General features: G+C 42.6%; 1 protein-coding gene across 2 annotated transcripts; it reads left to right on the top strand.

Annotated features, from left to right (window-relative positions):
* Positions 1-4,248: 4,248 nt before the first annotated feature.
* LOC100566502 (Krueppel-like factor 15) lies at positions 4,249-26,676 on the top strand. 2 transcript variants are annotated; one of them, XM_008115642.3, is made up of 3 exons: positions 4,249-4,433; positions 16,023-17,036; positions 25,470-26,676. In XM_008115642.3, exons 2-3 carry the CDS (start codon positions 16,105-16,107, stop codon positions 25,651-25,653), a joined length of 1,116 nt encoding a protein of 371 aa, XP_008113849.1. In that variant the 5' UTR covers positions 4,249-4,433; positions 16,023-16,104; the 3' UTR covers positions 25,654-26,676. The 2 variants fall into 2 exon arrangements, with proteins under 2 accessions (XP_008113849.1, XP_008113850.1); XM_008115643.3 differs by lacking the exon at positions 4,249-4,433 and adding an exon at positions 4,805-6,920.
* Positions 26,677-27,722: the final 1,046 nt, after the last annotated feature.

The raw sequence follows: 27,722 nt of genomic DNA, 5'->3' as shown, positions 1-27,722 counted from the left end.
GGGAGGCATCTCTCATGTCCCTGCATGGAGAGCTGGAGCTGACAGAGGGAGCTCAGCTGCTCTCCGCGGATTCAAACCACTAACCTGTTAGTTAGCAGTCCTGCCGGCACAAGGGTTTAACCTATTGTGCCACTGGGGGCTCAATATAAATTTCTGGTCTGACGTATTTGGGATAAGGGATACTCAGCCTGTACTGTGGTTCCTTTTTTTTGTCCTACAAAATTCTGGCATGCCAAGATGAATGATGCTGATAGAGATGAGCATTCATGCTGGCACTGTTGCATCGACTTGCTTTAACCCCAGTCAACAAATTCATTGTTGAGGAATGAAATTACATTTGAGTGATATCTTGGAGTGTCATGCTGCTGAAGAAACTAAAGGTTGTAATTAGGTCTAATTTGGGAGGAAATATGGAAATAGAGCTAATCAGGAAAAAAAAAGTCAGGTAAAGTGCTACTCTTTGACCAGGCATGAATTCTGTAGCAAATAATATTTTTTAGGGATGAAGGTCAGCAGCTACATTTTTCTATCCTTACACTAGAAGAATTGCTAAAACTATCAGTGGAGTACAGGACAGGGATTTGTCCAATGCTGTGACATTACCTTTTAAAAGTTTCTTGTAATGCTTAAGAGTCCCTTTTTCATGCATTTTGCACACTTCCCCGGTAGGTGGTGGTGTAGACATCCTGACATCCTGAGCGCAGCAACAATATGATTAAATTGCCCAGAAGACACTATTCTGTACATTTTTAGCTAACCTAATGGCTTGATTTTGGTGAAGAAAGGCTGTGGAAGGTTGCTTCACACACGTCAGTATTTTCCATATCATTTACAAGTACAGTAGAGTCTCACTTATCCAACACTCGCTTATCCAACGTTCTGGATTATCCAACACATTTTTGTAGTCAATGTTTTCAATACATCGTGATATTTTGGTGCTAAATTTGTAAACACAGTCATTACTATATAGCATTACTGTGTATTGAACTACTTTTTCTGTCAAATTTGTTGTATAACATGATGTTTTGGTGCTTAATTTGTAAAATCATACCGGTAACCTAATTTGATGTTTAAAAGGCTTTTCCTCAATCTCTCCTTATTATCCAACAAATTCGCTTATCCAATGTTCTGCCGGCCTGTTTACGTTGGATAAGCGAGACTCTACTGTATATGTAGAATCCATAAGCAATGATACCTTTTTGGGTCCAGTTCCAAAATGAGATATTCTACCGGTATGTGAGCTTTTGAAACTTTACTGATTCTTCTTCAAGCAATTATGCTAAAAGTCATACAAGAGCAGGGAAGCCTTGCAAAAAGTCTTGTCTGGAAGCATACATATTATATGTTGAATGTTTACAGTCATTGTGCCTGTTGACCAGTGTATAGATATTAGGGAAATCCTAGCACCTGCTGCTGGCACTCTTGAGCAGCTGACAGCAGAGCCTGGAAAATCTGATGATGATGAATAAACATAACAACTTGCTGTTGCTACCCATAAGTGACCAGTAGTTGAATGTTGCTCTAGATCCCAGAATATCATCTAACTCATGTTTTGTTGTGGATGGCTACTCTGGCTGAGATCTTACATTGGAGGTATGTATTGGTTATGTCGATTGGCAATGATACATAATGGAATGCATAATTTTGTACACCACTCAAATGCTCAATATGAATGCCCATCTACATGCATAATGGCACTGAACACAACCGATTCCAAGACCTTGAACTGAATATAGATGTATGCATCAGATAAAAACCAACTGCTTCTGCACAAGTCCTTAATGCATCAACAGGGATCCTAGCCTATGTTTAAGGGTAACTTTCCCAGCTCTGATGGATAATATTCTGCTCATGCAGGTGCAGTAATTGGATCTTTCCTGCTCCACATCAAAAAGATAATTCACTATTTTAAAAGTCACTATGATACCATTTCTCAATTTTGCGGTGTTTTTGAGTAAAGCTATGCTAGGGAATTAGCAAGAGATTTAAAATGGCATGTTGCAACTTCCAGGCAGTGTGCCAGTTTTGTAGAGCCTCTTTTAGAGTGTCGATTCTGGGCACCACAAATTAAAAGAGGTATTGTCAAGCTGGAAGGTGTCTAGAAGAGGGCAACTAAAACTATAAGAGGTCTGGAGACTATGCCCTATGAGGAGTGTCTAAAAGAACTGGGGATGTTTAGCCTGCAGAAGTGGTGGGGAGGAGGCATGGTAGGTAAAGGTAAAGGTTTCCCCTGATGTTAAGTCCAGTCATGTCTGACTCTGGGGGTTGGTGTTCATCTCCATTTCTAAGCCGAAGAGCTGGTGTTGTCCATAGACACCTCCAAGGTCATGTGGCCAGCATAACTGCATGGAGCGCCGTTACCTTCCCGTCGGAGCGGTACCTATTGATCTACTCACATTGGCATGTTTTCGAACTACTAGGTTGGCAGAAGCTCGAGCTAACAGCGGGCACTCACTCCGCTCCCAGGATTTGAACCTGAGACCTTTGGGTTTGCAAGTTCACCAGCTGAGTGCTTTAACACACTTTGCCACGGAGGCTCCTTGGAGACATGGTAGCCATGTATAAATATGTGAAAGAATGTTATCAGGAGAAGGGAGCAAAATTGTTTTCTGCTGCCCTGGAAACTAGGACCCAGAGCAATGGGTCACCTGAACATTAGAAAGAACTTCCTCACTGTGAGAGCTGTTCAGCAGAGGAACTCTAGCTTGGAGTGTGGTGGAAGCTCCTTCCGTGGAGGCTTTTAAACAGAGGCTGGATGGCCATCTGTCGGAGTGCTTTGATTGTGCTTTTCCTACATGGCAGGGGACTGCACTAGATGGCTCATGCGGTCTCTTCCATCTATGACAGTGGTTCCCAACCTTTTTTCACCAGGGACCACTGTGAACAGGGACCACTTTCCGACGTTAGTACTAAAAGGGTTACAAATCAGTTTTTGTTCAGCTTTAGATTTGGTTTGGTTATTTGGGGTGCTGATTCAGAAAATTGCATTGGATAGACCACATCAGCTCTAATTTCTGATACAGAACATATGCTATCCAGTAGTTGCCATCTGTTCACCCACAGAAAACCATATTTAATAATCTAGAGCTGATGTGGTCTAGCGAATGCACTTTTCTAAATCAGCACCCTAAATAACCACAGGAACAGGCCTAAAAATGAAGACACAAAGGCACTTCTGCTTCCAGGCGCCACATGTAATGGCTCCGCTCAGAGGGAGGGAGGGAGGAGGAGAAGTGGCAGTCAGGAGGCCTGTTGTCACACCTTTTGTGCATAGTCAGCCTCTCCTCTGCTAACATCCTTGTTGCCTGGCACTATAAGAGGGCTTTACGAGACCAATCGCTCTTGTTGCAACGGTGTAGTAACAGTGAGGCTGCGGACCATATTTTAGTTCTTGGGAACCATGTTAGTTAAACTTCTGAGCTGCTGAGCTTGCTGGCTGAAAGGATGGAGGTTTGAATCTGGGGAGTGGGGTGAGTTCCCACTGTTAGGCCCAGCATCTGCCAACCAAGCAGTTTGAAAACATGCAAATCAATAGGTACTGTTCTCGCAGGAAGGTAACAGTGCTCCAAGCAGTCATGCTAGCCACATGACCTTGGAGGTGTCTTTGGACAACGCTGGCTGTTTGGCTTAGAAATGGAGATGAGCACCAACCCCCAGAGTTGGACATGACTAGACTTAATGTCGGGGAAAACCTTTACTTAGGCGTCACTGGCAAAGAGTCAGTCACCTTACCAAATCCCAGGATCCCATAGCATTGAGCCATGGCAGTTCAAGTGGTGTCAAACTGTATTAAATCTGCAGTGCAGTTGAAGTCCAAAACACCGGGAGGGCTGAAGTTTACCCATGTCTGGTGTAGATGCCCCACAGTCCAATACTCCACCATGGCGCCTCCTTTCGTAGAATCATAGGGTTGGAAGAGACCTCATGGGCCTGCCAAAAAGTAGGAAAGACGCATTCAAAGCACCACCGACAGATGGCCATCCAGCCTTTGCTTAAAAGCCTCCAAAGAAGGAGCCTCCAGCACACTCTGAGGCAGAGGGTTCCAGTGCTGAACAGCTCTCACAGTGAGGAAGTTCTTCCTGATGTTCAGGTGGAATCTCCTTTCCTGTAGTTTGAAGTCATTGTTTCGCTTAGAAAGGAGCCTCTCCAGGTATCTGAAAGAGACTGGGAGGGCCGGACATTCCCTCCCAGGCATTTTTCTCTACGGGCGCCACGTGGTTCTCGGGGAGGAGGAGGAGGTGGAGGAGGAGGAGGAGGAAGGGCCAGGCGAGCCCCCAGGAGGGGCGGCCCAATGGAGGAGCCAGGAAAGAGCCAAGCCTTCCGAGAGGGCGGGGCGCCCCAAGCTCCGATTGGCACCTTCCCTTGCATCATGTGAGAGAGACAGAAAGAGGAGAGGAGAGAGTGCGTCCTTAGCCGCCAGCTGGGACGACATGGTAAGGGGCTACGAGGGAGGAGGAGGAGGAGAAGAAGAGGGGTGGTGGAAAGGTTTTCCTTTCCAAGCGTGGCAAGTATGGGTGCATCGTCACTACTTTGTAGAGTGAATGCAGTTTCACACCACTTTTAACTGCTATGGAATTACAGCATTTGCAGATTTCTGAGGTACTTACTCTTTTCTTGTCAGAAAGCTCTGGAGTGCATCTATGCCAGGCATGGGCAGACTTGGGCCCTCCCTCCAGGTGTTTTGGACTTCAACTCCCACAATTCCTAACAGCCGGTAGGCTGTTAGGAATTGTGGGAGTTGAAGTCCAAAACACCTGGAGGGAGGGCCCAAGTCTGCCCATGCCTGATCTATACTATAGAATGAATGCAGTTGGACGCCACTTTCAATTGCCATGGCTCAAAGTTCTGGAATTCTCAGAGTTATAGTTTGGTGAGACACCAGCAACTCTTGGGCAGAGAAGAACCGAAGGCCTTGTCAAACCACAACTCCCACAATTTTACAACCTTGGGCCATGACAGTTAAAGGGGCGCCAAACCCCTGGAGGGCCCATGTTTGCCCTTGCCTGATCTGTACTGTAGAATGAATACAGTTTGACACCACTTTTAATTGCATTCATTCTACAGTGAAGATGCATCCTAAGAGCTTGCCAAGATGGCTTTGGGTGCAGAATGAATGCAGTTTAACTCTGCTTTTGAGCCCCCGGTGTCGCAATGGGTTAAAACCTTGTGCCAACAGGACTGTTGACCGACAGGTCAGCGGTTCGAATCCAGGGAGAGTGGGTGAGCTGCCTCTGTCAGCTCCAGCTCCCCGTATGGGGACATGAGAGAAGCCTCCCAAAAGGATGGTAAAATATCAAAACATCCAGGAGTCTCCTGGGCAATGTCCTTGCAGATGGCCAATTCTCTCACATCAGAAGCAACTTGCAGTTTCTCAAGTTGTTCCTGACATGAAAGAAGAAAAACCTCTGCTTTAATGTCCATGGCTGAATGCTATGGAATCATGACATTTGTAATGAGGCACCAGAGGAGTAGGGAAACCCCCTTATAAAGCTACAACTCCTGTGATTCCATAGCACTGAATCGTGGCAATTCAAGTGGGGTGAAACTGCATTGAATCTACAGTGCAGATACATCCCGAGTCTATCCATCTGGAAGGCGATCTTCCTCCTTTCCTGCTGTCCTCCAATCTACCTACCATTATCATCTTTTCTAGTGAGACATCTCTTATCATGATTAAATGTCAGACCCACTGAACTTTTACTGCCATGATTCTGTGCTGTGAAATTTGTAGTGCTCTTTGGTGGAGAAGGTAAAGTCCTTGCAAAACTCCAACTCCCAGGATCTCATAGCATTGAGGCATGGCAGTTCAAGTGGGGTCCAGCTGTATTCAGTATAGTAGAGGGGCCATTTTCTCGTGTGCCTGTCAAACCATCCTGACTCTGTTTTTCCAACCTGATATTTCTACCAAGAAAGGGTTAATCCAGAACAACATAATCAGGGCTTGAGGTGGAGGAATCCAGCTAAACAGGCTGAACTGCCTGGGCCAGGGACTGTTTGGTTAGAAGGCGGGATTCCATTATGAATGGGAGAGGGTCAGATCCTGATATTGGTAGGTTGATAGTAAAGTGGCAGGGTGGCAGGAGGTGTGCTAAATACCAGCCAAAGAAGTTGGCATTTTGCACATATTCTTTCCAGAGGGCTCATCTTAGAGCTGCTCAGAGGGCAGTTCTGTGATGCAATTTAGAAGTGGAGTAGAAGGAATTGGGTTTGCTGTGCAGCAACTACGTAAATGTCCCAGAAACCAGTTCGGGGCTGAGACAGTGGCTGCAGTATTAGCTGATTGCGGATCAGAACTAAACCCAGAAACCACAGTATCTGCAGTTAGACAGCCTCTGGAGTTTTTTCTTATCCAGTCCAGTAAGATGTGTTGAAGTGAATGGACCATGTCCATTCTAGATCAGCATTGGACCATGGCAGGGAAGTGAGAGCAATGGGGTGGCAAGCAAGGGTTCCCATAATGTGGTTTCCCTCTTGGGGGAGAAATTGTTTACCTTCCAGCCAGCTGTGTTTTGGCATTTTTAAAGTGCTTCAGCATTAGGAGTGTCCTGAGAAGTAAGGATTCACTGTCATTAACAGTTTTGTATGTCCACATGAAGTCCAGGAATGTATCCCCTGTGGATCTGGGGGTCATGCTGTATATCCCTATGACTTTTCCCCTGTGTCTGGAACTTAAAATAGAACTAAACATGCCTTATTAAACCATACAGTAGTTAAATTGAACCCAGGTTAAACACACAGTTGTAAGAGAAGTGTAACACCTGTACAAACACATAAAAAGCCACAGCCAGTCAGTTGCCAAACATCTCCCCAAATGGCAAGGCCTTTGGCTCCTGGCAGGACGACAAAAAGGAGGCCAACCTAATCGGCCTTGGAAGAGAGAGCCACAGTCTGGAATGGACGTCTACAATTCTCCTACACAGGTGACTAGGCATGTTTATCCAATAGAGAACTCCATATTCAGTTGGAGGTTGTGAAAACATAGTTGTGTGTGCAATCCTATTATTCATGTTGTGCCGTTGTGCCCATGCAGACATGACTTCCACAATGTGATCATGCACTGGCTATTTATTTACGTGTTCAGTTGCATAGTGTTATAATTCATTAATGCATAGTCTTTATGCAGTTCCCTCAAGTGTAAAGTTGCAGTGAGGTAGGATCTTAACCAGTTGGTGCTTCTCAGGATCAGAGGGAAGTTCCTGTTGTCTTAAAGGAGATGATTATGAGAAACCTAAAGAAACCCAAATTAGTCTTGATCCAATGATTAAGAATAATTATTTCTTGATGCCCAGTCCTCTAATTTTGAATAAGGTGTTGGACTGGACTGTAGCTCCTCAAATGTAGGTAACCATGTAAGAAATTTGCTATTTAGAGCTCTTTGGTTTTAGGCTGGGTTTAGGACTAGAAACAGCTCTGGTTACTTAGTGGACAGCTAATACTGAGGAATGCATGCAGGGAGCAACATGCTAAAAGTTTGCCTGGATCACCTGACTTTTGATCACACTGACCATAGTATCTTCTGGATTGGTTACCTAATAATAATAATAATAATAATAATAATAATTTTTATTTCTTACCCACCTCTTCATATGGCTTGAGATGGGTCACAGCACAGTTAAAAGCATACAAATACTATAAAAAATCTACCAAAACACATTAAAATTCAGTCTCACGAAAGATACAGATCAAAGCATTTCTGTAAAATACACATTAGTCACACAGGACAGAGATGCACAGTGTTATGGTTGAAATTCTTAAGAGCTGGTGAACACGGGATTTCTCTTCTGTCACATCTCATTTGGCATATGGGAGTATTACAAGGTTTCACCTTGTTTAGTGCCTTTTAAAGTGTACATGAAATCACTGTGTTACAATGACTGTAGACTTGAGTCAGCAATACAGTAATGACACACAGTCTCCATTTCCTACCCTTAAAATTCTGAGGAAACCATGGAACTCTTGAACAGGTATCTGGAGATGGTTTTGTGACTGATGATGGAAAGCAAGATGAAACTAGAGAAAATATGAAGGCACAGTGGATAAGTAAACTAGTAAACTAGTGGATAAGTAAACTTGGAATTAAACAGTTTTAGATGGGGTTTCACCCTTCTTGAAGGGCCAAGTTCACAGTAACTTTTTGGAGTAGGCTGCCTTTATCAGGGTTTGGAAATCAACTTTTTTTTGGATCACAACATTGCTGGTTGGGGGGAGTCTGGGAACTGTAGCCCAAAATTGTAATTTCGCAAGCTGTGCTTTGGCACTGTCTGTGAAAGAATAGTTGTGGCATTAGCCAGGAAAGCCTTTTACCTCCTGATCATATGTGGATAAAGCGTCTTTAATCTCAGTCTTGCAGATTGCTGCAAAAGTACATTAAATTACAGGAATATATTTAACACTGTATCATCACTAGTTTAACCAGCAAACTTGTCTGAAACAGAGGAGATTCAACAAATTCTGGTCTTCATTTTACGAAATCCTACTAGCAAACAATCTAGGCAAGAACCTAAGGGCTGATCAATAAAATGTATTTATTACCTGTGGAAGAGAACAATAAAGAAGAATGAGGCTAGCTACTCACAAACACTTCACTTACCTTAGAAGCACCTGGGGTGGGAAGTAGAGACACTTTTGTGAATTGCGTTATGAAATACATTGTGCAATGCAAACTCTTTGACATGGATGTTTGCTACTGGGAGGCCATGGAGTATTCCAAATGTTGTACTCTTAGAACCTGGGTGTGTGTATTCAGGAATGCTTCCTTGAATTTCTTGTTGAGTTTTCAACAATTTGGAAAGATAACTGTAGCAAAGAGAGTGTCATGAATAAATCTGCAGCGTTTCCATATATTTATATGCTTATCAAAGGACATGAGGTTTCTTTTAACTGTGAATGAATAGAGAAACTATTTAAGGGACAAATATTCAGGCTAAGTATCATATAGTTTATTAATCTTTAGTATGTTCTGTTTCCGGTTAAATAATAAGATGATAATTTGAGTTATGATTTCATTAGTACTGATGTCCTATCCACTGACTCAGGTTGCAACTATTTTACACACTGTCACAGAGTTCATAGTTGCTGTGGCCAGTCTCCTGTGGCTACCCTTTTGGTGATGATGAGCTTGTCCTTGGAAAGCAGACAATCAGACCACCATTGTCACCATAGGTGAAGCGTTACCAGCCAAAACTGGCGTATCATTGGCATGGCTTTTGAGAGCTGTGATGAGGTAGCAGAATGGGATTTTGTGGAGGTTGTGCAACTTTGCTTTGGATTCATTGGTTATAGTATATGCAAGCTTAATTCCAGCATCTGTACAGAATGACATTATTGCATTTATGAAAGAGGATGTACTAGAACAGTGGTTCTCAACCTGGGGTCCCCAGATGTTTTTGGCCTTCAACTCCCAGAAATCCTAACAACTAGTAAACTGTCATGGAACCCAGTTACAGGGCTTTGGTAATTCAGCCCTGTAACTGGGAGTCATAACATAAACAATCCCAGGAGCACCTGGCAGAAGAAGATAGAATATGCCTGGGAACTTGGGGCCGAAAGTATAAACAATTATAATTGGTCTAGTGTGTGAAAATGGTAGTAATGTGATATTGGGGGTGGGACTTGATGATGATATTTACGTGTGGTGTTACGTAGCATCAAAAGTTATAAAAATAGTTGTATGTAAACATTGGGTCATTCCTGACTTTTCCAAAGTCATGTGTTCTTCAATAAAGATTGGATTTGAGAGCAGCCATCTCTGATCTGCGTTCAGACTGATCCTTTGAAGTGAGCAGGACAATTAAGTCAGGAATCCAGTTCTCACCCTCCTGCAAATTTGCAGTGAAGTGATAATGAGCAGGGAAGGAGATCAAAGCCATGACGGAGCAAAGGGGCCTCCGCTGGGAGCTCTGCCGTTGGCAGAAGAGACATTGCAAGCCATAGCTTCCTCTACGGGGTACCCCAAGCCGGACGGCGTGACCCAGAGGATTCCCAGAGGGGGAAGAGGCGTTCCGGTGGCGGCAGAAACCAGTTGGGGATCTGGAGGAAGCATGCCGGAGACCGTGGCCCTGCGGTTATCCATCCTGGAAACTCATTTATCCAGGCTGTCGGATACCGTGGGGAGAATAGTGCCAATATTGGAAGAGAATCTCCAAAAAGAGCACATCCGATATGGCGCCGAGAGAGAGCCAAGCAAAGGAGGCGATTGGAGCCAGAGGGGACAGCGAGCTTCCACGCAGAGTCCCGCGGCGGCAAGGGACGAGGGAGACGAGGAATATTGGCAAGAGCTGGAGTTCCGGGACAGAATGGCGCGCGAAGTGGAGCGCCAGCAAGCTCTGGGAACTCTGAGGCCGCCAACCCCAACAGAGCTCCCAACCCCCCGAATGGGCGTCGGAGTAGAAAGGCCACTGGGGCCAGGGATCGGGTCCAGTGGATTTGCAGACGAAGGCGGAGAGGAGCGGGGGATCCAGGAAGAGGAGGAGGATGTGCCGTACGACGAGGAAAGGCGAGATGAGGGGGCTACAGCGAGGCCAGTATGCGGATGGGCGGAAGGGCCGACAGCGGCGGCAGACTTTCGGGAGCCGCGCAGAATGACCACCGGAGTGGGGCGCGGCGTGTTCCAAGGAGCCGCCCGAGGGAACCTGATGCAACCCTTCCCCATGCCTCCCAGACAGCATCAACGGGCCGCAGAATGGATGCCAAGAAGAGAAGATCTCAAACTGGAATACGGAGGGGAATCAGATGAACTGAACTTTTTTCTAATTAGCATCAGAGGATACATGGAAGACAATGCACACACATTCCCCTCCGAGGCAAGCAGGGTTCGAGCCATCGGCAACACACTAAAGCGAGGAGCAGCCAGCTGGTACGTGCAACTCCATGCCAGACACGACCCATGCCTGAGGTCAGTGCCCCGCTTCCTCGCCGCACTGGAAAACCGATTCAGAGACCGGCTAGAGCAATTGAGGGCTCGAGACCAGCTGAAAGGAATAAAGCAGAGGGACAAAACAGTGCCCGAGTACGCAGAGGAATTCCTACACCTCGCGGAAAGGGTACCAGAGTGGTCTGAAGTGACCAAAGTGGAGTTATTTAAAGAGGGACTACGCCCCGAGATTTTCAGCTGGGCAGCGCACAGAGATGACCCCGAAACGCTCCAGGGATGGATTCAACTAGCGGGGCGCGTTGAATCCACCCTGGCCCAAGTAAAGCGCTTCAGGAGCAGCGGCGGCCAGCAAAGACCGGTGGCGAGAGGTCGAGGAGAAACGAGGAAGCAGGAAAGACCTGGAGGGAGGCCGGGGATTCCCTCCAGAGGAGATGACAACAAACCTAAACCGGGATGCTTTGTATGTGGGAAGACGGGCCATCGAGCAGCAGAATGCTGGGCACGGAAGGGGGAGCCGCCAAAACCCTCAAAGCCCAAGCCAGCAACCGGGAGGCGTGCGGAGGAGGAGGTGCAAGCTCCAGAATCTTCAGAAAAATTGGTGAGTCGGGACAAACGCATGATAGTAGTGCCAATCTGCCTCTCGGGGCTAGAGAATCGGGCCACCTGCAAGGCATTTGTGGATTGTGGTTGTTCCAGAAATATTATAACTCCAGAGTTAGCAGGAGCGTTGAAATGCCAGCAGATGGCGCTTGACTCCCCAATTGCATTTTCGCAGCTAGACGGATCAGTTGCTACTGGGGAAGTATCTACAAAGGAAATACGGGAGGTCCCATGTAAAATAGGCAAATGGGAAGGAAGAATATCCTTTGTGATAGCCCCTATTGCCACATACCACGTAATATTAGGGATACCATGGCTCGAACAGGCAAATCCCGAAGTAGATTGGAGAGGAAAGAGCCTAGCATTTAAAGAACAGCAGACGCAATGGGAGATAAGCAAGATTGCAGAAGAGGAGGACGAGGGAGATGAAGAAGGTGAAATAGACCCACTGCTATTGCCACCTGAATACAGAGACTTTGTGGATGTGTTCAATCAGAAAGAGGCAAGTAAATTACCTCCCAAAAGGAATATAGAAGTAGAAATTGAAATAACCCCCGGAGCAAACTTACCAAAACCAAAAGTGTATCCCATGTCTGTGCAGGAGAAGGAGGAATTGAGGAAATACATTGATAAAAACCTGGCGCGGGGCTTCATTAAGCCATCCAATTCTCCTCTCGGGGCCCCAGTGTTATTCAGGAGAAAGAAAGACAACTCCCTAAGATTGTGCATTGATTATCGAAATTTGAATGCAATTACTAAGGACAATAAATACCCCATGCCCTTAGTAAAGGATTTAATTACCGTATTGAAAAAAGGGAGCATATTTACTAAACTTGATTTAATTGAAGCATATCATAAATTAAGGATCAAACCGGAAGATACTTGGAAAACTGCATTTTCCTGCGCATTCGGCCATTTTGAATATAAAATTTTACCTTTCGGTTTAAAAAATGGAGGCGGGTGCTTTATGCAGCTTATAAATGAAATACTGCACCCATTGTTGTACAGAGGGGTATTCATATTTCTTGATGATATCTTGATTGTGACTGAAGATAAGGAAAAGCACGTGAAATTGGTCCGGGAAGTTTTGCAGAGACTAAGAGAAGCAAAGCTGTACGCAAAACTGTCCAAATGTGAATTTAATAAAACTCAAATTGACTTTCTGGGGTATCGGATATCTCCAGAAGGGTTAGCTATGGATCCAGCTAAAGTATCAGATGTAAAAGAATGGGGAGTGCCTCAAACAAGGAGGCAATTGCAATCGTTTCTGGGGTTTGCAAATTTTTATAGATCCTTCATAAAAGGCTTCGCGCAAATAACTGCACCCCTTACTGAACTTTTAAAAACAAAAGGGAAAGGAGAGACAGCAAAAGTAAAAGCTCCTGGCGCCAAACTAAGTTGGACGCCAGAATGCCAAAAGGCATTTGAAACCCTAAAAGAATGCTTCACAGAAGGACCCATTCTAAAACACCCCGATATCAGGAGCCCTTTCATAATCCATTGCGATGCCTCAGACTGTGCGTATGGGGCAGTACTATTGCAAAAGGATCAAAATGGGAACTTAAAACCCTGTGGATATTTGTCCCGGAAGTTCAGCGAAACTGAAAAATGTTGGCCGATATGGGAAAAAGAGGCACTAGCCATATTAAAAGCCTTAGAATGCTGGCGACACTTTCTCGAAGGAAGCGGAATCCCATTTGAAATTTGGTCTGACCATAAGAACCTCCAGTATTTAAAGTCCCCTCGAAAATTGTCCCCCAAACAGATTAGATGGGCACAATACTTCAGCAGGTTCGATTTCCAATTAAAGTTTTTTCAGGGGAAGCAGAATGTCTTGGCAGATGCTCTTTCACGCATGCCTCAACACGAAGGAATACCCACAGCAAAAGAGGGAACAATATTCTCTGACAAACAATGGGGTTTAGCTGTCAGAACAAGAGCACAAACCCAAAAGGAGAACACTGCTATGGTTGAACTCGACGGAAAAGATAATTGGGGAAACGAGCTGAAACAGTCTTATGAAGGAGATCAGTGGATCGCATCCAATGCAGAACAGGGGGAGCAGAAGGGGGGATTTTGGTTTGTGAACAAGAAACTGTATATCCCAGCAACATTAAGGATCAAGATTTTGCATCGTTTTCACAACAACCAGAGCGCCGGTCATACAGGAATTACAAAAACAACAAAAGCAATAGCAAAACATTGCTGGTGGCCAGGGATGAGGAAGGACATAAAAAATTATGTTGTTCAATGTGATGATTGTGCCAGAAATAAATCGAGAGGAGGGAAGCCAATGGGATTATTACAAACAGTAGCAGAACCTACCAGACCTTGGGAATGTGTAGCTATGGACTTTGTGGGGGAACTACCGGTTAGCAAAGGACATCGTTATATTTGGACAGTATTGGACCTGTTTTCTAAACAGGCCCACTTTATAGCACTGACGAAACTACCATCAGCCGAGAAACTAGCTGAATTGTACATAAACCATATTTACAAACTGCATGGATGTCCCAGTAGAGTGGTCAGTGACAGAGGAGTACAATTCACAGCAAAATTTTGGGAAAAATTCCTGGAAATGCTAGGAGCAGAAAGGAGTTTAAGTTCTGCTTTTCACCCCATGACAAATGGGGCGGTAGAACGTACTCAGCAAACACTTGGGCAGTTCCTTCGAATGTACTCTAACATGAGACAAAATGACTGGTCTCGGTGGTTGGCTTTTGCAGAACTAGCTTTTAATTCGACTATACATTCAGCAACAAATAAAACCCCCTTTGAAGTAGTTTACGGGTATGAAATACAGCCTCTGCCCCAGCTGCCGAGATGGACAGAGAATGAGGGAACAGAGGCAGGGAAATGGAAAGCGCAAATGATGGAATGCTGGAGTCAAGTGACTGCATCCTTAAAAGAAGCACATAAAAAGTATAAAGTATTCGCAGACAGAAAGAGGGTGGAAGGTGATAAATTGGAGAAAGGAGATTTAGTGTGGCTAAGTACCCAAAACATCAAACTGGGGCTACCTTCGAAAAAATTGGGCCCTAAATATATTGGACCATTTAGAATACAGGGTGTTATCAACGAGGTGACTTTCCAGTTGGCATTGCCAAAAAGCTTAGGGAAAATACACCCTGTATTCCATCGTAGCTTACTGAAAAAATATATGGGTACTTTGGACAAAATGGACACATAGAATTATTGTTTTGTTTCAGGCTGGTGATGAAAGAAGAACTGAAGAGGAGGACGAAGAAAAGGAGGGCACCATGTCATGGAACCCAGTTACAGGGCTTTGGTAATTCAGCCCTGTAACTGGGAGTCATAACATAAACAATCCCAGGAGCACCTGGCAGAAGAAGATAGAATATGCCTGGGAACTTGGGGCCGAAAGTATAAACAATTATAATTGGTCTAGTGTGTGAAAATGGTAGTAATGTGATATTGGGGGTGGGACTTGATGATGATATTTACGTGTGGTGTTACGTAGCATCAAAAGTTATAAAAATAGTTGTATGTAAACATTGGGTCATTCCTGACTTTTCCAAAGTCATGTGTTCTTCAATAAAGATTGGATTTGAGAGCAGCCATCTCTGATCTGCGTTCAGACTGATCCTTTGAAGTGAGCAGGACAATAAACTGTCTGGGATTTCTGGGAGTTGTAGGCCAAAAATATCTGGGGACCCCAGGTTGAGAACCACTGTACTAGAAGATGTCTTTAGATAGAAGCCATTAAATAATTTATGTTTATCTTGTGATCTGTTTAGACCCCAGAGGACATCCAGATCATTCTGAATTACTTTATACAATGTGTTATGTTGGCTGGGACTTAAATACTTTTAGTAGACCCTCTGTCTGTGAACACTGCCCAACTTTGAATTGGATGCATATTTGCATCTGCTCTGCAATGGTCATTCAGTTCCCTTGGATCTTTAGATGGAGATAGTGATGTATGTTCACAACAGCAGTAAATTATTAATAATTGCACTAAACTTGTGGAATGTACCTGGCTTGAAACTGCAACTTCTGTTTTTATAGAGTTTAGCCAGAGTCTTTTGTGTTTAGTCTCTTGTATTTGATGTAAAAGTCTTATTTTTTATTTAAATATTGAAATTATTTTCAGTGTGCATGCAATTTCAAAATCTAATTTTAAAATTAGATGTTGAGTGAGCATGAAAACCTTCACTGCCAAATTTACAGAGCCTTGTCAAAAAGGAGTGTCACATGATCTACCCCAAAGATGATATGGGTACAAAATTTGATTGCCTGAAAAAATAATTGATTGCTTTCCAGAACTATGACAGATATTAGAACTTTGCTGCTAATCGAGAAAGTCAATACTTATCCAAACTCAAGGAATATATTGTATTGAAAAAACAATATCCAAAATAATGCTGTGGTAGTTTCTAAAGTATGTTTGAATATAAAAATGTTTTTATATTAAATGTCATCTCATAGTTCGACATTTCTTGCTTCCGTTGATGGAATGTAGTTCTTTCTAGGTGTTCTACTTCTGTTTCCTGTGTTGACATTTAAAATTGTGGTTGTCTTCTTGTAGGTGGGTCTATAGTGTTCCAAGCTGCATCATTTTCAACTGATCTACTTAAAAGTTATACACACCTCCATCTACATACTTGTTTATGAGCAAGGAACCAATGGTCTCAGTAATTCATAGCGAATCAGTGTCTCCTTCAGAACCATTGACGGCCTCAGTTTCTGTGCAGCTAGACAATACGTCAGATGCTGTCAAGTCTGCAATGCCACCACTAAATCTGCAAGACTACAGTGGGGAACAAGTGTTTAACCCAGACGTTTCCAACTTAATTTGCACATCAGAGATGGGTGTCTCACTATCAAAAGTAAAGAAGGAAATTGAGAAACCACAGACCACTGTCTATGAAGCTTATCTCAAACTACCAGATGTGTGCACAGAACTCTCTAGAGACTTCATCCCAACCCTGGAGGAGATTGAAGAGTTCCTGAATGAGAAAATGTCAGCTCTCAAGGATGAGCTCAGTGAGAAACAGCAAGTAGGAAGACAGTTTGAGATAACATCTGAAATCAGCCTGGGCAGCCCTGGAGAACAGTCTGTTACTGGAACCAATTTGGATGATGGTCTTTCAAGCTCTATTCAGTCTGGCGGCACAAGCATACCTGGAACGTTGGGGACTATCCCTGTTGTCCTTCAGATCCAGCCCACCCAAGTGACTGAAGGTGATCCGTCTACTCAGGGCCTTATTGGAGGCATCAGAGTGACACAATTGGTCATCAAAATGCAAGGCCAGAGCTTGACTATTCTTCCTCAGGTTGTCCAAAGCCCTGTCACAGGCACAGACCAAAAGTATGTGCGCATTGCCCCTTTGCCTGTGGCATTGAGACCTGGAGTTCTTGGAAGCACAAAGAGTACTGAGGCCAAACTCCCCAAGTTTTCTCCTTCCACCATCCGGGTCCACAAGTGCACACATCCTGGCTGCACCAAGATGTACACCAAGAGTTCTCACCTCAAAGCACACTTCCGACGTCACACTGGGGAAAAGCCTTATATATGTACTTGGCCAGACTGTGGCTGGAAGTAAGTATACATCAATGAATGCTGCTTTCTCTCTCCTGCTGTTCAGACTTCATTCTATAATCCTTTTCTTAAATTAATTCCCCAAGCTGAAAAAAGTTCATAATTTATGCATTTTCAGCTGGATATTTGCTGATTTGTGGGGGTTTGGGAGGTCTTGGGGTGTAGGGGTCACAGTGTTAAAAGGCAAAGCTTTTCATGCTTTTTGTGGGGTTTTGAGTGCTTAAGGTCAATTTTTGCCCCTCACAATATAGACAGTTCTGTGGAAGATGGACCAATAGTCTTACTCTCATACTTCTCAGCAGTATGGGAGAAATTCTCACTTATTGATTTGATGCTTGTTGCCAAGCCCCTGTTTAAAGGCACAGGAAGCTTATCCTGGAAGAAAAACAGTGCTACTGCAACCACTCCTGATCACCCCTCTGCCACATAATTGCATCCAACAAACTCTTTCAGAGACTACATGGATATAGTATGATCCTCATATCTGAGGGACTGATGCACATGATTTCACCTACCAGCATCTGACTAAATATGTCCTCTCTACAAATTTTCTAGGCTATTCAAGTGATTCCATGGTATGCTTTCACCAGACATTAACATAGAAATATCCTGGGAATATCCTCTCTATGAATTTGCTAGGTCCTTCAAGGCAACTCTATAGTACCTTCAAGTGGAAGCCATTTGGTTCAGTAGGGTTCACTATCATCCAGAGTTCCTGTACAGGAACTAACTGTTGAAACTCTGTGAATACAGAGAAAGTACTGTATTTTCACCTCAACATTGCTGCTGTCCCCAGAATATTTTCTTTCACTTGGTTGGATGAAACCTAGCGTCCAATTCTGGGCACCGCAGTTGAAGGGAGATGTTGACAAGCTAGAAAGCGTCCAGAGGAGGGCAACTAAAATGATCAAAGGTCTGGAGAACAAGCCTTATGAGGAGCGGCTTAAAGAACTGGGCATGTTTAGCCTGCAGAAGAGAAGGCTAAGAGGAGACATGATAGCCATGTATAAATATGTGAGGGGAAATCATAGGGAGGAGGGAGCAAGCTTGTTTTCTGCTGCCCTGCAGACTAGGACGCAGAACATCAGGAAGAACTTTCTCACTGTGAGGGCTGTTCGGCAGTGGAACTCTCTTCCCCGGACTGTGGTGGAGGCTCCTTCCTTGGAGGCTTTTAAGCAGAGGCTGGATGGCCATCTGTCGGGGGTGCTTTGAATTCGATTTCCTGTTTCTTGGCAGGGGGTTGGACTAAATGGCCCATGAGGTCTCTTCCAACTCTACTATTCTATGATTCTATGATTCTATAAACTTCTGTGTCCCCTGATAAAAAGGTTGTGGAGATCTTGAAAGAGTGCCCACAATGTTAAACATAATAGAAGGACTTAGCCATAGATTTTGGAACATACTTGGAAATTACTTCACTCATATGTACCTTTTGTGAAGTTTTCCCAAACTACAGGCTACATTTTCTGCGGTGAAGTTGCAAAGCCTTGAGAGATTGCTTTTTTATGCATTCAAGCTATATATGTATCTCTTTCTCAAGCAGATGGTTTTATTTAAAATTTAAAAGCTTTCAGCTGTCCTTGGAGCAGGAAAGATGTTCAAAATACCAGACGTGTTCGCCTGATGAATGTGCAATTGCCATCACTTGCAGGGAGTTTTGCAACAGTCTTTTGGAGCTGTGGTGCATCAGTCTCTTGACTGCTTGTGATAAGAGGAAGAACATGATGAAATATCTCATTTTCTTTTCAAAGCAGGATATATGTATCCAGGCTTCAAGGGTATCAGACAGAGTAGATAGGTAGGGATCAAACTAACTCCAAACCAAAATGGGAAGGGGTGTGTGTGAGTGTAGCTGTTCCTGTGATATAATACATGACCACACAGAGGCGTTTTCCCAAAATATGGGAAAGTTACTTCTTTGGACTACAACTCTCAGAATTCCTCAGGAATTGCATAAAAAGCTCAAATTCCTAAAATAACGTCTATTCTAACTTAAGTTTTCCCAAACTGATTATCTAAGCTTTTGACAGTCTGGGCAGGATAAAGGAACAGAGGTACTTTATGTTAAGCATAAATTCTGGTTAGGTTTTTCCAGAATTGGCATGGAAGAGGGGATGAGAAGGAGAAAAAAAGATGAAACTTTCTCCCACGTTTTACATGCAGAAACTGACTAGGCTGAATATTGGCAATTGACTAGTAAACCTTCAAAGCCTTCACTGCATTTTAAATAATGTAGTTTAAAGAAGATAACACAGTCCCTGTGGCATACACAGCTCTGTCAATCAAGGATATGTCACTGCTGCCTAAAGCACATTTCCCTCTGCCCAATGGATGAACCACTCTCAGACCTCAAAAGAGCAGCAAATGTTTCAAGGAAGGGCCATAGTTCAGTGATACTGCACAAGTTTTTGTACAGAAAGTCCACAGCTCTATATGTGGGAAAATACAGATAATTGTTGCCTATCAGTTTAGGTTATATGGAGAAAGAAAGACCTGCAGCAGCTCCCTATATTCATCTATACACATAATAAAAGTGAAAATCTGTATGTGTGTATGTGGCTGGGGTGTCCTCTTGCACAGATATCTCCCGCCTCCACAAACATCTATAGCACTAATGCCCCCCCCCTCCAATGACATTGCAGGTTATAGCAAGCACCATGAACATGTACAAGAGCCCTGCCATTGTCCTCCACAAACACCATCCTGCCCACCACCCAAGTAAAGGCTTTCATACGGGGACAGTTTCATCCTAGATGTTTTGTTTTTCCTCCACCACAGACTTCCCAGTGTTCTTACTCTCTCAGATCTTCCTTTCCCAGATCTTGTTGTAGTTCCCCTACAACCAGAGAAACCGTGATCTCCACCAATGATGCACTTGGTCCAAGCTTGGCACACAGAACCCCCATGACTAACTCAACCTACTGGAGAGGTTTGAAGGGACTGACTCACCATAGTAGGAGTTGTAGTTTACCCTACAGCCAGAGAGCACACTGTAACCCACAGATGATGCATGTAGAGCAAACTTGGCCAACATAACAAACTTTAAGTTTTCCGGGGTCTATCTGGCATGATGTGAGTTGTAGTTCACCCATAACCTTATGCATTTTGTACAATTAAAATTGAATTTATCAAATAACCTGGGCAACACCGGGTACCCAAGGTAGTCTAAAATAATAGAAAGACAAATGCTTAGTTTTCTCTCTACTTGGAAATGTTACCATTTTTGAGCTATAGCTCACAAATACTGGTGTGTGTATTCTAGGAACTACCGTCCCAAAAGCAAGTTTTCCAGGTTTCTGTCCCACTTCTTTTGTAAGAACGAGAGAATGCTAGGCTTTCACAAGCTTGGCAGAATGGATACATGAAGCAACAAACTGCATGCTCCCTTCCCTCCCTTGCTACTTTGCTACTCTCTTAATTTACTGCTTCCTTTTAGCCTGCAGGCTATCAAGCTCAAGAAAGTCTTGGCTGATCTGTTGCCTTCCAATTCCTTTGGCTATAATGACTTGAGATTTGGTATGCACTTCTGTTTTGTTCCAGAGAAAGCTAGTCTGTATTTTTTTTCATCTTGGAACTCTGGTAAATGTATTAGGAATTTGTTTGATCTCTGTCATGCTCTGTAAAAGCCTTGGCTACATTAGATACGGGCTACAAATGCAGATGATGAATGGAAAAGATGGTAAACATAACAAGCCCCTCACTCCACATTCCGTTGTACATTATGATAAAACACTCCTAATGACTCTACCGTATGTGAAAGTTGCTAGGAATTCAGTGGTTTCATTTAACAGCATAATTCTCTCCTCTCCCTTGTAGACTCTCCTGTTATTTGATTCCACCAATACAGAGGCATGAAATTTAAAAATATTCTACCAATATCCCAGTGATGCAAAAACAAACAAAAAACAAACAAACCGGAAAACATTTTTGGACTTAAAATCTCCAAACTCAACCATCAGTAGTCATGATGCTTAGGGTTCTGGAATTGTCTGCCTCCCCTATAATTGATAGAATCCTATATCTCCATCTATGTTACATAACTTTCCAGTTACAGTAGAGAGTCACTTATCCAACATAAACGGGCTGGCAGAATGTTGGATAAGCAAATATGTTAGATAATAAGGAGGGATTAAGGAAAAGCCTATTAAACATCAAATTAGGTTATGATTTTACAAATTAAGCACCAAGACATCATGTTACACAACAAATTTGACAGAAAAAGTAGTTCAATACGAAATAATGCTATGTAGTAATTACTGTATTTACAAATTTAGCACCAAAGTATCATGATTTATTGAAAACATTGACTACAAAATTGCAATGGATAATCCAGAACGTTGGATAAGTGAGACTCTACTGTACTTGACTACATAGCAGAGATGCTAAGAATTGGGAAAACACATAATTGGACACTAGTATGAGTGTCCAATGCACATTGAAACCAGTGCATTTCCCATTATGCATTGTGGTCATTGCTCAACAGTCCCAACCTCTGAGGATGCCTGCCATAGATGTGGGCAAAATGTCAGGAAAGAATACTTCTGGAATATGGGCAAACAGCCCGAAAAACACACAACAACCCTGTGATTCCGGCCATGAAAGCCTTTGACGACACATAGTCACTTTGTTGCTTCTGCTAGATGGTAATATAACAGCAGCTCTCTATTGGATACAAATGTTATGAAACTGCCCAGTTCTAATCTCACTAGAAATAGGGCGACCTATAACTCCCCAACAGGATTTTGCCTAATGTTTATTAGCGAGGGAAGAGATTGTATTTTGCCTACCAAGTCATGTATTGTGGTTCACACAGGGAATATGTGACACAGCAGAAAATCAAACCTAGAATTCTTTATTTTAGGTTAGTAGCTTGTAAAGTTTTTCAACAACTTTGCTGCGTGCAAAAAGTTCTGGAGTGAGAGTCTCATTGTCACTTCTCCTTGTGGAGAAACAGTGGTGCTTGTTTTCTATCTGAATCAGTACATCTTCCTTCACTTTAAAGAAGATGACAAGATACAAATAGGGGGGAAACCACTTTTTTTCTGCAGAATAGGGCACATCCATCATTTATCTATACTCTGACCTTCAACCAGACTGGGAGTCATGACAATTTGCAGAAAGACAGAAAAGTACAATAAAAACACTAACATTGATTTTTTGGACCATGACACTTTGGAGAGTCTAGTAATTGTGATCAAAAAACCTTTCCAAGCCTAAGGCAAAGGATTCAGTAAGAAGAGAGTAAAATACTTCTCTGCACAATAATTAATTGAATTTACACCACCAATTTATCTGGCGATGGCACTGCCTTAAAAATTGTAGACAAATCCTGAAGGACAGGTCTGGCAAAAGCTGTTAAACACAACTGCGCTATAGCCTTCACGTCTTGCTTTCTGGGTTCCAGGATATATCTAGTTAACTACTGTGAGATGCAAGAATGCAGAATGCTAGAATAAATGGATATTTGGTCTGATCCAGAATGGTGGTCACTGTGTTTCATCTCATGAAAAAAGCTACAATAGAGAAAGCAAAATGTTTGCAAAGTTCATGATCTTGGATTTGCTGGTTTTGCCTACATTGGTCTCAGCTCCAGAGCATGATGAAGTTTAGCATGTGCTTAGGTTCAGAGACATGGAAAGGGCCCTCAACCTATATTTGCTTCCATTAATGATTACCAAGCCAATATTTTTTTATCCTGTTTCAAGAACAATAATTTGCCATTCTTGTAACCTCCTTTTTATAGCACCATACCCCCTTTTCTTAAAAAATTCATTGACCTTAGCTAATAGAGATATACTAATGTAAATTTTAGAATTCGAAATTGTCATGTACATTATGTTCTAAATCCAATTGTTGCGCATAACTAGAATCAATTGCTGAATGTTACATTAACAGTCATGTAAATACTATTAATTCAATAAACCTATATCCAGCTGGAACTAGCAATTAGATTTAGGTGTAAGCCTCCCATGGTTTAAGCACCAAACTAGTCACTTCTTTCCAGGATGAAGATGAACCGCTGGTGAGCACCCTTTGGATGAAGAGTCTTTCCCCCAGAACTGAAGAATATGTGATTTTCCAGTTACAATGTACTTCTTTTCTGTCTCAGCCAGCCTAGTCAATGGTGAGGGATGATGGGTATAGTAATCCACCAATATTGAGAGAGCCAGAGGTGCTCCAACATTAAAGACTACATTCCTTCTAGGGCAGTGGTTCTCAACCTGTGGGTCCTCATATGTTTTGGCCTTCGACTCCCAAAAATCCTAACAGCTGGTAAACTGGCTGGGATTTCTGGGATTGTAGGCCAAAACACCTGGGGACTCATGGGTTGAGAACCACTGTTCTAGGGTCAGCTGAGCTCCATGCCAACTGTGGACAGAACTAGAAGTGATGCGGGTACCCCTTTTCTTTTTTACAGTTTACCTATCTGTTATGATCCATTTTTTGCTGCCACCCCCCTTCCCCCCCTTCTCTCCTTCCTTCCTTCCTTTTCTATTTCTCTTTCTGGCATCCTCCTCTCCCACTGCTTCCCCCTCCCCCCTCTCTCTGTTTTCTCTGTTTATGGTTATCTTACCTTTTATTTCTCTTTCTCCACCTTGCGTTGCTCATAAGACTATGCATAGAAAGGATAGCTCAAGCTTGCCAGACCTCACAACTGATTACATGCAGAGTGTTTTTTGAAACAGTGCCATAGGCTGCAGGTTGTCCAATCTTGTCCTATATCTTTCCAATGATAAATGCATATTGAATTGAACAATGGCCCCTTTACGGTTAAGGACAGTATCTGGCTAAGGTTTTGAGTAGATTGGCAATGAGATCATGTCTGTTCTTTTCCTGGATTATGCAACACCAGAGAAGTTGTGCTCTCTTCTGCCTCTCTGCTTTCTTCACGCCAGGGAGACATCTTTTTCACAAAAACATGACGACTTTATTAAGGTTTGTAAGTTCCTTTATTGGGAGGTTCTGTTGAAACTCTTGCCAAAGCTTATTGATGTGGCCAAAAGCAGTTGGTGTTGTCTTATATGTGTGCTCCAATTCATATATGAAAAGGAATGTGTGTGTATGTATGTGTATAAAAGAAAAAAGAAAGAAAGGCACAACTAACAGAGGAGAGTTAGAAGTGATATATGTGAATAATGAACCTGTAGTAAATCTTTATTATTGAATCTCCGAGACTCCACCTCTCCTTTTCTTCTTCTTTTATATTAGTGGTTCCCAAACTTTTTTTTTGACCAGGGCCCACTTTGACCAGGGACCACTCTCCAACATTAGTACCAAAAGGGTTACAAATTGGTTTTTGGTCAACTTTAAATTCGGTTTGGTTTTTGTGGTGCTGATTCAGAAAATTGCATTGGATAGACCATATCAGCTCTAGTTTCTGATACAAAACATTTGTCATCTAGTAGTTGCCATCTGCTCACCCACAGAAAGCCATATTAATCTAGAGCTGATGTGGTCTATCCAATGCAATGGTCAGTTCTGTGGAAAGGAGCTGAAATTAAATAAGTAAAGACGAAGGGGGTTCGCGGACTGGATTTTCGTTCTCGTGGCCCACTGCTGGCCATGGCCCACAGGTTAAGAACCACTGTTTTATATGGAGACAAGTTGGCATTTCCAACACCGGGAGAACATAGATCCTGAAGGATGGTGTGAACTTACCCACAGAATTGTGTAAGTTGCAACCCAGCACCAAAAGTTCCTACAGTCTTTTAGTGCTGGGTTGCAACAGCATAACTGCAGTACAAAATGCAGTGCAACAAAGCTTGATGTGGGAAAGAATGGAATTCTGCTGAATCCCTTCCTACTTCAGTTCTGTGCACTTACCTGTAGGTAAGGTGAATGGCAGCTGCCTCCAGAATACCTTACTGAACATGTATGAACAGCAAAACAGAGAGAAAGGGGGAGAGCAGATAAACCTGCCTCACCAGATGTGCTTAGCTTGTTCGAAGTCTGGCCATCAATAATGGAAATCATTAAAAATGTTGACAGAAAAAATATGTCTCAAGATGGATTTTGTGGTTAGAAGTTTCAAAATGTTTTGTTTACTTTTGCAAGGCCTACCTGACCTATTTTTTATTTCCCATTTGCAGTTAGTTCTGAATAAAATGTTCACTGAAATGTATTTAATTGCCTATCCTTATTATTTCATTGTTATGTCTGCCTCTTGTTCTGAAAAGAAGTAATGTTCAAAAACAAATCTATTTTGTTAATTGCGACATACCTATATGTAATTTGAAAATATGACTAGGAAGGATAATTTTTGAAATGGGGAAAAATAGATTGAAGCTAAAGCACAAACTGCTCAGCCATCTATTCTGTATCCCAGGATGCTCTTCTGCATAATGTGATTTGGTGATGATGATACTGGCTGAAGAAAACAGTCTTCTTCCTTTACACAAATATGCAGTAAACATCTTGTCCTCTGTCTGGCAGGTTTTCCCGTTCGGATGAGCTCTCTCGCCACAAGCGTTCTCATTCGGGACTGAAGCCTTACCAGTGCCAAGTCTGTGAGAAGAAATTTGCCCGCAGTGACCACTTATCCAAACATATGAAAATCCACAAAGGGTCATTCAGTTTGGGAAGTCGGACAGCCCAAGGTTGTATTGGAAACAGTTAACCCTCCCTTTGCTGCTGTCCCAAGAGAAGCCTCTCAGTCGCATTAGATGGAAACACAAAATACTATTTTCCTTTAGGAAGGAAGGAGACAAGGGACTGATAGCTTAAAATATGTGGATGGCATCCACCTGAACATGCCTTACAGTCACTCTTGATCATTGTGAGCCTTTCTGCAAACATTTGAAGAGGGAATGCAGCATTTAAAGCTGTTGAAGTGGGAAGAATACAATGCTCACTTTTGAATTTCAGAATCAGGACTATTTTAAAGTATTTCTAACTCTTATGCATGGGATGATAAGTGAAATAGGAGTTTCTTTTTCAGCAGTTTTGTCTCCATCAGCATCCTATCTGATCACTCTGTTACTGATCCTACAATGTAAATGAACATGAATGTTAAATAATGGCACCAAATGGATGCCTGCTAAAATTGTGAAAACAAGTCTGAAAATTATGAAACGTAATTACATTTAAAACCAAGATGTCCTATTTCTGCATGAATTCTAAAGTCCGTTGTTTTGAAATATGAGCTTCACCTTCGTAAAGCCATATTGAGCCCTTTAGGTTTTGTAGCATTCAATAGAATTTTCTTGGTTTTCGATGTCTGTCATTGCAGAAACTCATTGCATTTTGGATTACTGTGATTTGGCTCTTACAGCCTGTTTAAATGCCTTTGTTCTGAATGGTGACTTTCAGTGCCTACAATGGCATACAGAGTGAACTTTGTGCACACATTCTTCTCTCTCTCTCTCTCTCTCTCTCTCTCTCTCTCTCTCTTTCTGAGAACTGTATGGTGAAAAACAGATTCTCCTTTGTCTGTGTTATCAGGCAAGAAAAGGTATCTTCAGATCAGACCATTCTGTAAACTTTGGGGATGTAGTAGGGCTTATGGGGTTCAAACTTTCAAACTTCTCTTTGTTGGCTGGCAGAGTTTGGGAATTTTAGTTGATTTCTCCCTCTTTTCAATTGAGTTCATGTGATTGTTGTGCTCTCATTTTATACACACACACACACACACACACACACACACACACACACACACACACACATATGTATATGTCTATCTATCTATCTATCTATCTATCTATCTATCTATCTATCTATCTATCTATCTATCTATCTATCTATCAAAATGGCTTCAGTGTTTAGAGGCCTGGGTGTAGTTCCTTGTTGTTGGGTAAAGGGTTGTATTCATTTTTGTTTTCTTGAGTTTGTTAACTCTGCTTGCACCATAGGGCAAAAGAAGCAACTGATAAAAAGCCACATGCACTTTGTGACTGAATATGGATTTAACCCTGATTTCCTAGCTACTCTTTGGTATTCATTACATTACTATACTTCAGCCTAATGATGTTTCTTTTGTAGAAGCAACCATCCTTACCTTAAAAACTATTCTAATATAACCAGCCACAAGAAACTGCCTTGTTTTTTCAAGTGTCAACATAGACCTCTGGAAAGTAACTAACAGCTACTTTAAATTGAAGCTTTGAGTAACTAATTAATAAATCCTCCAATAATGGTGCCTTCCATGTTAGTGGCGGAACAATTTTTGCTTTGGGTTTTGATTTAAACACTGAAGGAGCTATAGAAAGTGCTGAATCTATTTTTAGACTAAGGGCTATCAACACTGTAGAATTAATGTAGTTCGCCACCACTTTAACTGCCATGGCTCAAAGTATGGGAATCATGGGAGGGAATCATGGGAGTTCACAAGGTCTTGACAAGAGTGTTGGTGCCTCACCAAACTACAACTCCCATGATTTCATAGTGTTGAGCCATGTCCGCTGACACGGTATCAAATTGCATTAATTCTACAATATAGATTCACCCTAAGATTCTGAACCTTGGTAACCCTTTTAAATGGAGACCAAAATGCAGTGCAGATTTACTACTTCAGAAGTCATCTTTGCAGTAATGAAGGTGTCATTTCATTACATCATGATTTTAGCTTAATGGGGAATGTCACCCATTTTGCAGGGAAACTGTGACTTTGTAGTTGCTTTAAAAATTACTATGGGACCCTTTCGCACTTTATGGCTATGACACTACCATGCTTCCATCTTATACAGTCTT

This window comes from Anolis carolinensis, chromosome 4 (assembly GCF_035594765.1).
Source record: "Anolis carolinensis isolate JA03-04 chromosome 4, rAnoCar3.1.pri, whole genome shotgun sequence".
Taxonomy (NCBI): Eukaryota; Metazoa; Chordata; class Lepidosauria; order Squamata; family Dactyloidae; genus Anolis; species Anolis carolinensis.
This window is presented reverse-complemented; position numbering and strand designations above follow the sequence as displayed.